The 12,626-nt window shown below is 48.4% G+C and overlaps 1 protein-coding gene across 3 annotated transcripts in view; it reads right to left on the bottom strand.

Annotated features, from left to right (window-relative positions):
• Nucleotides 1-12,626, bottom strand: part of ANO8 (anoctamin 8) — a 51,394-nt gene that overhangs the window by 32,659 nt on the left and 6,109 nt on the right. Inside the window, exon 1 of one of the 3 annotated variants that reach the window (XM_067473507.1) lies at nucleotides 7,968-8,328. The exons of 1 other annotated variant lie outside the window; for it this stretch is intronic. In XM_067473507.1, coding sequence (XP_067329608.1) covers nucleotides 7,968-8,076 — 109 coding nt within the window. In that variant the 5' untranslated portion in view covers nucleotides 8,077-8,328. Of the gene's footprint in view, nucleotides 1-7,967; nucleotides 8,329-12,626 lie in introns of those variants that run through there. One more of the 3 variants, XM_067473508.1, reaches the window with a different exon arrangement.

The following is a 12,626-nucleotide window of genomic DNA, read 5'->3' as shown; positions in this document are numbered from 1 at the left end:
CAGGCCTCTCGAACTGAGCCAGAATTATTTATGCGAGCATGGTGGAGTTCCCCTCCATCCTCTGGTAGTCTGGAATCAGAAGCTGGGTGGCCATCTGTCGGGAGGGATTGGGTGGTGCCTTTGTGCATTGCAAAAGGGGGTGGTGGACTGGATGACCTTTGGGGGTCTCGTCCAACTCTGGAATGCTCTGATTCTATACTCCTATTTCTTAATGAAGCTGCTAACGTCTATGAGTTTGGATGACCATCTGTTGGGTGGGATCAGATAGTGCCTTCCTGATTGTAAAAGGGGGGTTGGACTGGATGCCCTTTCCAAAGCTGGGATGCTATGATGCTATAGCTCTCTTTCTCCATGAAACTGCTATGACTTTGGATGGCCATCTGTCAGGAGGGATCGGATGGTGTCGTCCTGCATCACAAAAGGGGGGTTGGACTGGATGCCCTTTCCAACTCTGGGGTGCTGTGATGTTATAGCCTTCTTTCTCCATGAGGCTGCTATGACTTTGGATGGCCATCTGTCAGGAGGGATCAGATGGTACCACCCTGCATCACAAAAGGGGGTTTGGACTGAATGGCCCTTCCAAATATGGGATGCTGTGATGCTATAGCTCTTTTTCTCCATGAAGCTGCTATGACTTTGAATGGCCATCTGTCGGGAGGGATTGGATAGTACTGCCCTGCATCACAAAAGGGAGGTTGGACTGGATGGCCCTTCCAAATATGTGATACTGTGATGCTATAGCTCTCTTTCTCCATGAAGCTGCTATGACTTTGGATGGCCATCTGTAGGGGGGGATCGGATGGTGCTGTCCTGCATCACAAAAAGGGGGTTGTACTGGATGGCCCTTCCAAATCTGGGAAGCTGTGATGCTATAGCCCTCTTTCTCCATGAGGCTGCGATGACTTTGGATGGCCATCTGTCGGGAGGGATCGGATGGTGTCGTCCTGCATCACAAAAGGGAGGTTGGACTGGATGGCCCTTCCAAATATGGGATGCTGTGATGCTATAGCCCTCTTTCTCTATGAAACTGCTATGACTTTGGATGGCCATCTGTCAGGAGGGATCAGATAGCGCCGTCCTGCATCGCAAAAGGGGGGGTTGGACTGGATGCCCTTTCCAACGCTGGGATGCTATGATGCTATAGCCCTTTTTCTCCATGAAGCTGCTATGACTTTGGATGGCCATCTGTCAGGAGGGATCGGATGGTACCGCCCTGCATCACAAAAGGGGGGTTGGACTGGATGGCCCTTCCAAATATGGGATGCTGTGATGCTATAGCTCTCTTTCTCCATGAGGCTGCTATGACTTTGGATGGCCATCTGTCGGGAAGGATCAGACGGTGTCGCCCTGGATTGGAGTGGGTAACCTTTTGGTTTGCCTTCCGACTTGAGCATCCTATGAGATACTCATTGTACGATCAGATAAGACGCGGGTCCCAGCTTTGATCTTTGGCCATCGCAGGGGAAGATAGGAAGAGGAAGGAGGCCTTTGCTCTGACTCTGCAAGACTAAAGCCAGACTATCGCTAACAACAAAGAAGACGATGAAGGAAAGGATAGAGCCTCCCTTTCAAAATAACAAATGCCCACATCGATCTGTTGGAAGTGTCTTTTGTAGCTTCCAAGGCCCCCGACGCAGGATGCGTTTTGTATCCACGAGGCCAAGGCCCAGAGCTGGCTGCGAATGGGAATCGTGCAAAAAAAGAAGGCTGGCATCTCCGTGGTGCTGCCCGCCGCTCAAGCTGGCACAAATCTCCCTTCTATTCATCCTCTCATCACCTTGGAGGTGCCACGCTAAGGTCGCCCTTGGCGCAGAATCCGCACCAAGGCCCTGGCAACTAGGAGACCCTCCCCACCTCTCCGAAACCCCGCAAATTTGGGGACAATGGGTGCCAACGGAGAGACAAAGAGCCACGTGTGGCAGCGACGGAAAACAGGGTGGGTGGGTAGGCGAGGGAGGCCTTGGCATCTTCATGGGAGTTTTTTTTTGTGGGGGAGGGAATGTCACTGCTTTTCTGCCCCTCAATTGGAAAGACTTTGGAGAAAGAGATTTGGGGGGTGGGATTTTGGAGAGACTTTAGGGATGTTTATGGAAAGGGGAAGGAGAGGCTTTGAATGGGGAGAATGGGAGAGAAGGTTCGGAAAGGATTTGGAAAAGAGAATACTTTTTTTGGGGGGGGGGGGGGGGAGGCACTGATGGAAGCCAAGACATTAGGGCATGGGTTCTCAATCTTCCTAATGCCGCGACCCCTTAATACAGTTCCTCACGTGGTAGTGACCCCCAACCATAACATTATTTTCGTTGCTTAACCTCTCCAAAAGGCTGCCCAAAACCTTTCTCACCCAAAAAGCTTCCCCTCTCCATAAGCCAACACTTCACCCCTCACAAAAAAAAGACAAACCCCAAAGTTTCTCTCCCTCCAAAAGGTCCCAAAGCCTCTCTTCTCCAAAAGGTCCCCCAAAACCTTCTCCAAATGCTCCCTCAAAGCATCTTCCCCTGCCAGGTCGCTTTCCTCCAAAAGGAGCCCCAAAGACTCCCCCAAAGGCTCACCTCTCCAAAAGGGTCCCTTAAAGTAGTGGTTTCTCAACTTTCCTAATGCCGTAACCCATTATTACAGTTCCTCATGTTGTGGTGACCCCCAACCATAACATTATTTTCGTTGTTACTTCATAACCGTAATTTTGCTACTGTGATGAATCGCCGTGTAAATATCTAATCTGCATTGCCTGGACCAAATTTGGCACAAAATACCCCACACGCCCTAATTTGAATACTGGTGGGGTTGTGGGGAGGAGTTGATTTTGTCATTTGGGAGTTGGAGTTGCTGGGATTGATAGTTCGCCTACAATCAAAGAGCATTCTGAACTCCACCAATGATGGAATTGAACCAAACTTTGGCACAAAGAACTCCCACGAAGAACAGAAAATACTGGAAGGGTTTGGTGGGCATTGACCTTGAGTTTGGAAGTTGTAGTTCACTTACATCCAGAGAGCACTGTGGACTCGAACAATGATGGATCTGGACCAAACTCAGCACGGATACTGAATATGCCCAAATGTGAATGCTGGTGTAGTTTGGGGGAAATAGACCTCAACATTTGGGAGTTGTAGTTGCTGGGATTTATAGTTCACCTACTATATCTAATCTGTATTCCTTGGACCAAATTTGGCACAAAATACCCCATACGCCCTAATTTGAATACTGGTGGGGTTGGGGGGAGGAGCTGATTTTGTCATTTGGGAGTTGTAGTTGCTGGGATTTATAGTTCACCTACAATCAAAGAGCATTCTGAACCCCACCAATGATAGAATTGGGTCAAACTTCCCACACAGAATCTCCATGACCAACAGAAAATACTGTGTTTTCTGATGGTCTTTGGTGACCTCTCTGATACCCCCCTCGCGACCAACCCAGGGGTCCCGACCTCCAAGTTGAGAAATGCTGCATTGGGGAGACATTGGAGGGGTCTTCGGAGAAGGGCGTCTGAAGACTTTTGAAGAGAAGCTTTGGGGGTCTTCTGGAGAAAGGGAGGTTTCGGAGATACCTTATGGAAAGGGGGAGGTTTTGGGGAAAGCTTTGGAAGGGGAAAGGGGGTTTATTGATAAGGGAGGCTTTGAGGGGCCTTTTCTTGAAAAAAGGGAGACTTTGGGGAAGTTTCAGAAAAATGAGGTTTTGGGGAAATCATTTTTGGAGAGGGGAGGGTTCGGGGAGCTTTTGGAGCAAGAGAAACTTTGGGATTTGTTTATTTTGGGGGTGAAGAGGAGGCTTATGGAGATGGGAAACTTTTGGGTGAAAAATGTTTTGGGGAGCTTTTTGGAGAGCTGAAGCTTTGGGAGACGTATGGGAGACAAGGGTCTTCTGGCAGCATTTCTCAACCTGGGGGTCTGGACCCCTAGGGGGGTTGTGAGGGGGTGTCAGTGGGGTTGCCAAATCCCATCAGAAAACACAGTATTTCATGTTAGTTATGGGGGTTCTGTGTGGGAAGTTTGGCCCAATTCTATCATTGGTGGGGTTCAGAATGCTCTTTGATTGTAGGTAAACTATAAAGCCCAGCAACTACAACTCCCAAATGTCAAGATCTATTTCCCCCAAACTACACCAGTGTTCACATCTGGGCATATTGAGTATTTGTGCCAATTTTGGTCCAGATCCATCATTATTTGAGTCCACAGTGCTTTCTGGCTGGAAGTGAACTACAACTCCCAAACTCAAGGTCAAGGCCCACCAAACTCTTCCACTATTTTCTGTTGGTCATTGGAGTTCTGTATGCCAAGTATGATTTAATCCCATTGTTGGTAGAGTTCAGAATGCTCTTTGATTGTAGGTGAGCTATAAATTCCAGCAACTACAACTCCCAAATGACAAACTCAATGCACCCCAACGCCAACAGTATTCAAATTTGGGCATATTGGGTCTTTGTGCCAAATTTGGTCCCGTGAATGAAAATACATCCAAATCAGATATTTACGTTATGATTCAGAACAGTAGCAAAGTTACCCTCATGAAGTAGCAATGAAAATAATATGCTTGGGGGTCACCACAATATGAAGAACGGTATTAAGGGGTTGCAGCATTAGGAAGGTTGAGAAACACTGCTTTAAGGGACCCTTTGGAGCTCCTTTTGAGGGAACTGATCTGGCAGGGGAAGAAGCTTTGTGGGAGCATTTGGACAAGGTTTTGGGGTACCTTTGGGAAAAGAGAGGCTTTGGGGACTTTTTGGAGGGAGATAAACTTGGGGGGTGAAATGGAGGCTTATGGAGAGGGGAAACTTTTGGGTGAGGATGGTTTTGGGAGGCCTTTTGGAGAGCTGAAGCTTTGGGGGGCTTATGGAAGGGAAGACTTTGAGGGTCTTTTGGAGAAGAGAGACTTTGGAGGGCTTTTGAGGAGAGAGGCTTTGAGGGGACCTTTTGGAAAGAGGGAAAAGACCTGGGTGGGGAAGAAGCTACAGGGAACACTTGGAGAGGGGAGACTTTGTGGGGTGCTTTTGGAAGAAGAGAGGCTTTGGGGCCTTTTGGTGGGAGAGAAAGGGGGTTTTCTATTTAGAAAGGCTTATGGAGTGGGGGAAGCTTTGAGAAGCTTTTGGATGAGAAATGGTTTTTTGAGGGGAGCTTTGAGGGGCTTTTGGAGGAGGGAGGTTTTGGGGGGCTTCTGAAAAGGGAGGCATAAGGGATCTTTTGAAGAAGAGAGACTATGGGGAGGCTTGTGGAGAGAGGAAGCTTTGAATGAAAAATGTTTTGGGGGACCTTTTGGAGTGGGAGGCATTTGGAAAGGGGGTCTTGGAGGAGGAAGACTAGGGAGTAGATGCTTTGGGAGAGTATTTGGAGGTTTTGGGGCCTTTTTGAGGGAGAGAAACTTTGGGGTTTGTTTTTGAGAGGTGGAGTGGAGCCTTTGAGGCCTTTTGGAGAGGTGAAGCTTTGGGGGGCTTATGGAAGAGGAGACTTTAGGGGTCTGTTGGAGAAGAGAGACTTTGGGGAGCTTTCGAGGAGAGGCTTTGGGGGAACCTTTTGGATGAGAAAGGTTTTGGGAGGCTTTTCGGAGAAGTGAAGCTTTGGGGGCTTATAGACTTGGGGGTCTTTCGAACAAGAGAGAGATGGGGGACATTGGAAATGTAGATTCTTTAGGGAAGCTTATGGAGAGAGGGAGCACTGAATTAAAAAGGTTTTGGGGAACCTTTTTGGAGAGGGAAGTCTTTTGGAAAGGGGGAGTCTTGGAAGAGAAAGACTTGGGGAGAGGTAGAAGTTTTGGGGAGCATTTGGAGAAGGAAGAGGTTTTGGGGAGCCTTTGGAAGAGAGAGAAAAACGGGGTTTTTCTTTATGGGGAGAGGAGAAGCTTTGGGGAGCTTTTGGATGAGAAAGGGTTTGGGGGGCTTCTGGAGCAGGGGAGGCTTTGAGGAGCTTTTGGAGGAAGGAGGTTTTGGGGAAACCTTTTGAAGAAGGGAGAGAGTTTGGGGGGAGTTTATGGAAAGGGGAAACGCAAGGAGTCTTTAGAAGAGAGACTTTGTGGAGGTTTATATAGAGGGAGCTTTGAATGAAAAAGGTTTTGGGGGCCCTTTTTTGGGGGGGCATTTGGAAAAGAAGGAGAGGCTTTGGGAGATGAGAGACTTTGGGGCCTTTTGGAGGGAGATAAACTTTGGGGATTTTTTGAGGGGGAGTGGAGATTTATGCAAAGCTTTTGGACGTGAAAGATTTGGGGGGATTTTTTTTTGGAGAGGTAAGGCTTTGGGGGGCTTTTGAAAAGGGGAGCTCCTTTTGGAGGAGAAGGACTTGGGGAGAGAAAAGCTTTGGGAAAGCATTTTGAATAGAATAGAATTTGGAGAAGGGAGAGGTTTTGGACAGCGTTTTGAAGAGAGAAAAACTTGACTTTTCCTTTTTTGGAGACGAGAAGCTTTGGGGAGCTTTTGGATGAGAAAGGGTTTTGGGGGTTAGGCTTCTGGATAAGGGGTGCTTTGAAGGACTTTTGGAGGAGGGAGATTTTGGGGGAACCTTTTGGAGAAGGGAGGGTTTTGGAGGGCCTATGGAAATGGGAGATGTAAAGGGTCTTTTGGAGAAGAGACTTTTGGGGAGCTTTCCAGATGTGAGAAACTTTGGGTTATTTTTTTTGGGGGGGGGGAGTGGAGGCTTATAGAGAGGGGAAGTTTTGGGGTGAGAAAGGTTTTTGGGGGACCTTTTGGAGAGGCTTTTGGAAAGGGGGGTCTGGGGCTCCTTTTGGAGAGGTTTTGAGGAGCTTTTTGGAGAGAGAAAAACTTGCATTTTCTTTTTGAGGGGAGGAGAAGCTTTGGGGAGCTTTTGGATGAGAAAGGGTTTTTTAGGGGGGGTTCTGGATAAGGAGAGGTTTTGAGAGGCTTTCGGAAGAGGGAGATTTTGGGGAAACCTTTTGTAGAAGAGAGGGTTTTGGGAGGCTTATGGAAACAGGAGATGTAAAGGGTCTTTTGGAGAAGAGAGACTTTGGAGAGCTTTCCAGGGGTGAGAAACTTTGGGGTATGTTTTTTGGGGGGAAGTGGAGGCTTATGGAGAGGGGAAGCTTTTGGGTGAGAAAGGTTTTTGGGGGACCTTTTGGAAAGGGGGGTCTTTGGGGATCCTTTTGGAGGGGTTTTGAGGAGCTTTTTGGAGAGAGAAAAACTTGCATTTTCTTTTTGGGGGGAGAAGCTTTGGGGAGCTTTTGGGGAGCTTTTAGGGGGGGTTCTGGATAAGGAGAGGTTTTGAGGGGCTTTTGGAGGAGGGAGAGGTTTTGTGGGACTTATGGAAAGGGGAGATGTAAGGGGTCTTTTGGAGAAGAGTGACTTTGCTGAGATTTATGGAGAGAGAGTGCTTTGAAGGGCCTTCGGGAGAAGAGAGATTTTGGGGAGCTTTCTGGAAGTGGGGAAAATGGGGTTTGTTTTGGGGGGAGAAAGTGGAGGCTTATGGAGAGTGGAAGCTTTTAGGTGATAAAGGATAGAGGACCTTTTGGAATGGGAGAGTCTTGAGGGCTCCTTCGGGAGGAGAAAGACTTGGGGAGGAGAAGCTTTGGGGTGCATTTGGAGAAGGGAGAGATTTTGGGGCGCTCTCTGGGTGTGAGAAACTTTGGGGTTTGTTTTTTCTGAAGGGAAATGGAAGCTTAAGGAGAGGGGAAGGTTTGGGGTGAGAAAGATTTTTGAGGGACCTTTTGGAGAGGCTTTTGGAAAGGGGTTTCTGGGGCTCCTTTCGGAGAGGTTTTGGGGAGCCTTTTGGAGAGAGAAACTTTGGGGTTTCCCTTTTTTAGGGAGGGAAAGCTTTGGGTGTTTTTTTAAAGGGGAGCTTCTGGAGAAGGCTTTGAGGAGCCTTTGGGGAAAGGGGGATCTTTGGGGCTGCTTCTGGAGACCCTTCCACAAGGACCCCCCTCCGACCTCTCCAAATGCGCTTTTACGCACGGACCCCCCTTTTTGCGCAGGGCCTGCCCGCCCCTCCTTTGGTCCCCCCAGGAGCCCGACCCCGGCGTGGGGGGCCACTTACCCAGGACCCCCGTCCCGGCCGGGGTTGGGGGCGCTGCCTCGGCCCCTTCGCGCTTGGGGCGCTCGTTTTCGGGGGCCCCCCCTGCCGGGGCCGCACCAGGCTCGGGCATGTCGGCGGCGGCTCAAGACGGAGGGAGGAAGGCGAGGACGAAGGAAAAGAAGGGACTGCGGAGCAGCATCGCACTGCGGCGGCCCCGGGAGACTTGGGGGGGCTCATCCGGAGCAAGGGGGGCCCCAGGAAGGCACCCCCAAGGCGGCCATGGCCCTGCTTGGGAGACAGAGGCAGGCAGGCAGGCAGGCAGGCTCCTTGGGAGCACCTGCAGCAGCAGAAGGAGGGACAAAGGAAGAAGGAGGGAGGGAGGGAGGGAGGCAGGGAGGAGGAGGAGGAGAAAGAGGGCAGGGAGGCGCTTTCAGGCCTTGCTTGCCCTCCCTTCCCGACCCCCCCCCCCCAAGCCCCCTTTTGATTATTTTTCTCAAAGACCAACTCCATCCTTCCTTCTCCTTTCTCTCCTCCTCCAAAGGCATAGATAGGGAAAAGCATCTAAGTCCATATGCTTGGCTTGTGCATCATTCTACATCTACACACTGTTGGATTGAGGTAGTTTGGGACCCCCTTAAACCCCCCCCATGGCTCCCATGTTAAGAGATGCTGGGAGTTGTAGTTTCACAAGGACCCCAGCCTTGTCCATCTTACACTATAGAACTGATGCAGTTTGGGGTCCCTAAACCCCCCATGGCCCCATGTTAATATGTGCTGGGAGTTGTAGTTTCACAAAGGTCCTAGCCTTGAACATCTTGCAATATAGAACTGATGCAGTATGGATCCCCCTAAATCTCCATATATCCATGTTAATATGTGCTGGGAGTTGTAGTTTCACAAGGCTCCCAGCATTGTGAATTGTCGTTTTCCAAGTGCCCCTGCCTTTGGCATTGACGCTATAGAATTGATGCAGTGTGGGACCCCCTAAACCCCCATGGCTCCATGTTAATATGTGCTGGGAGTTGTAGTTTCACAAGGGTCCTAGCCTTGAACATCTTGCACTATAGAACTGATGCAGTTTGGATCCCCCTAAACCTCCATAGAGCCATGTTAATTTATGCTGGGAGTTGTCGTTTCACAAGGCCCCCAGTCTTGGGAGTTGTCGTTTTGCAAGTTCCCCTGCCTTTGGAATTGACGCTATAGAATTGATGCAGTGTGGGACCCCCTAAACCCTCATGGCTCCATGTTAATATGTGCTGGGAGTTGTAGTTTCACAAGGGTCCTAGCCTTGAACATCTTGCACTATAGAACTGATGCACTTTGGATCCCCTAAACCTCCATATATCCTAGTTAATATGTCCTGGGAGTTGTAGTTTCACAAGGGTCCCAGCCTTGAACATCTTGCACTATCGAACTGATGAAGTTTGGATCCCCCTAAACCTCCATATAGCCATGTTAATTTGTGCTGAGAGTTGTCGTTTCACAAGGCCCCCAATCTTGGGAGTTGTCGTTTTGCAAGTTCCCCTGCCTTTGGAATTGACGCTATAGAATTGATGCAGTGTGGGACCCCCTAAACCCTCATGGCTCCATGTTAATATGTGCTGGGAGTTGTAGTTTCACAAGGACCCCCAGCCTTGTACATTTTACACTATAGAACTGATGCAGTTTGGGATCCCTAAATCCCCATGGCTCCATGTTAATATGTGCTGGTTGTATTTTTACAAGGGTCCCAGCCTTGAGCATCTTGCACTATAGAACTGACGCAGTTTGGATCCCCCTAAAACTCCATGGCTCCATGTTAATATGTGCCAGGAGTTGTAGTTTCACAAGGGTCCCAGCCTTGAGCATCTTGCACTATAGAACTGATGCACTTTGTATCCCACTAAACCTCCATATATCCATGTTAATATGTGCTGGGAGTTGTAGTTTCACAAGGGTCCTAAACTTGAGCAAATATTATAATGTTTATACTATTATTTACTAGCTGTCCCCTGCCCGGCTGCTCACTGGAGGGAAGGATACTAGAGACAAAGTTGAAGTACTTTGGCCACATCATGAGGAGACAGCAAAGCCTAGAGAAGACAATTATGCTGGGGAAAGTGGAAGGCAAAAGGAAGAGGGGCCGACCAAGGGCAAGATGGATGGATGGCATCCTTGAAGTGACTGGACTGACCTTGAAGGAGCTGGGGGTGGTGACGGCCGACAGGGAGCTCTGGCGTGGGCTGGTCCATGAGGTCACAAAGAGTTGGAGACGACTGAACGAATGAACAACAACAACAACCCCTGCTACACATTGCTGTGGCCCATATGGGGGTTCTGTGTAGGAGGTTTGGCCAATTCTATGGTTGGTGGAGTTCAGAATGCTCTGTGATTGTAGGTGTACTATGAATCCCAGCAACTACAATTCCCAAATGTCAAGATTCTATTTTCCCCAAACTCCACCAGTGTTCACATTTAGGCATATTGAGCATTCGTGCCAAGTTTGGTCCAGATCCATCATTGTTTGAGTCCACAGTGCTCTCTGGATGCAGGTGAACTACAACTCCAAAACTCAAGGTCAATGCCCACCAATCTCTTCTAGTATTTTCCATTAGTCATGTGAGTTCTGTTTGTTCAATTCCATCGTTGGTGGAGTTCATAATTCTCTTTGATTGTAGGTGAACTATAAATCCCAGCAACTACAACTCCCAAATGACAAAATCAATGCCCCCCAACCCCTCCAGTATTCAAACTTGTATTGGGTATTTGTGCCAAATTTGGTCCAGTGAATGAAAATACATCCTCCATGTCAGATATTTGCATTATGATTCAGAACAGTTGCAAAATTACAGTGAAAAGGTAGCAATAAAAATAATGTTATGGTTGGGGGTCACCACAACATGAGGAACTGTATTAAGGGGTCAAGGCATTAGGAAGGTTGAGAAACACTGCCCTAAACCCTCATGGCTCCCATGTTAATATATATGCTGGGAGTTGTAGTTTCACAAGGGCATCTTGCACCGTGGAATTGATGCCGTTTGGGACCCTCAAACCCCCCCCCCCCCCCATGGCTCACTTGCTAAGGTATGCTGGGAGTTGCAGTTTCACAAGGGCCTTCCTTGCCAAACTACAACTCCCCAGGCTTCTCTAGCATTGAGCCTTGCGAACTGCATCTATTCTATTGTGGAGATGCACCTTTCAATCGCCAGGCAGGGCACAATACTATGCTTGAAATATATACAAATATTCATTAAATTTTAATACCATGGAAGCCTGGGAGTTGTAGTTTCACAAGGGCCCTAACCTTCCCTGCCAAACAATAACTCCCAGGATTCCATCGTATCCGGCCATGGTTGGGAATGTGAGGTCTGAATGCATTCATTCATGGCCATTTGTCAGGGCACCAGCAATATATTATTATTATTATTACATTATTATTATTATTATTATTATTATTATTATTACTATTACTACTACTATATTATTATTATTATTATTATTATTACTATATTATTATTATTGCATCATCATCATCATTATTGAATGCCCGTTGCTCTGAAAATGCCCCTTTCCCAAAAGCCGAATGGAATAAAGAGGAAAGGCAGTGGGAACGGGGTGCTTGGACTGCCATTCCCATCATCCCCACACAAAGGAGTGCTGGGTGCTGCAATCCCAAACCTCCTAATCCCCAGTCCTCTGGCCTTGTTTTTCCTCCTCGTCTTGACCTCAAAATTCCTTCCTGGCCAAAAGTCAGCTGGTTATTTTTAGAGGCAAGGAAGGATAGAAATATCAACTTGGTAACCCAACCTGGGATACGTAGTTCCTTTGCTGACTCTGGGCTTTTTTGGGTTTCTGCTCTGCAAACAGCTATAGTTCCCATGTCCCTCCCTCCACTGACATTGCAGTTTATAGTGGGCACCATGAACCCTGCCAGTGTCCTCTATGAACACCATCCTGCCCCCCACCCAGGTGAAGACTTTCATGTGGGTACAATTTCATCCTAGATGTTAATTTTCCTCCACATCCCAGGGTTCCTTTTTCTCTCCATTGGCGTGGAATTTGTATGACCCCCGCCCACTGCCCATGACCAACTGAACATACTGCAGGGGTTTGGGGAAATGGACCTTGATTTTGAGAGTTATAGTTCACCTACTTCCAGAGAAACTGTGACCCCCACCAACAATGGACTGGGACCAGACTTGGCACAGAGAAGCCCCATGACCAACTGAACATACTACAGGAGTTTGGGGAATGGACTTTGATTTTGTGAGTTATAATTCACCTGCATCCAGAAAGCACTGAACTCAGCCGACGTCAGATCTGGACAAACTTCGCACACCGGCCCAACAAGGCCAACTGTGCATACAGGCCTGGTTTGGGAGTGATTGACCTCGAATCTGGGAGTTGTAGTTCACCTTTATCCAGAGAGCCCTGAATCCAGCTGACGACGGCTCTGGACAAAACCTGGCACACATGCCCAATATGGCCAACTGCAAATGTTGTCAGGGTTTGGGGGTGATTGCCCCGAGAATCTGAGAATTGTAGTTCACTCTTATTCAGAGAGAACTGGACCAGGCCAACAACGGATCTGGACAAAACTTTAGTGTTATTACTTAACATCCCAAAACAAACAATGCCTTCTTCTAATAACCCGGGCACCGCCGGGTCCCCAAGCTTGCGCATATATATATACACACACAC

The sequence above is a fragment of the Anolis sagrei genome, chromosome X (assembly GCF_037176765.1).
Source record: "Anolis sagrei isolate rAnoSag1 chromosome X, rAnoSag1.mat, whole genome shotgun sequence".
Classification (NCBI taxonomy): domain Eukaryota; kingdom Metazoa; phylum Chordata; class Lepidosauria; order Squamata; family Dactyloidae; genus Anolis; species Anolis sagrei.
The sequence above is the reverse complement of the archived record's forward strand: the minus strand, read 5'-3'. Positions and strand labels throughout refer to the sequence as shown.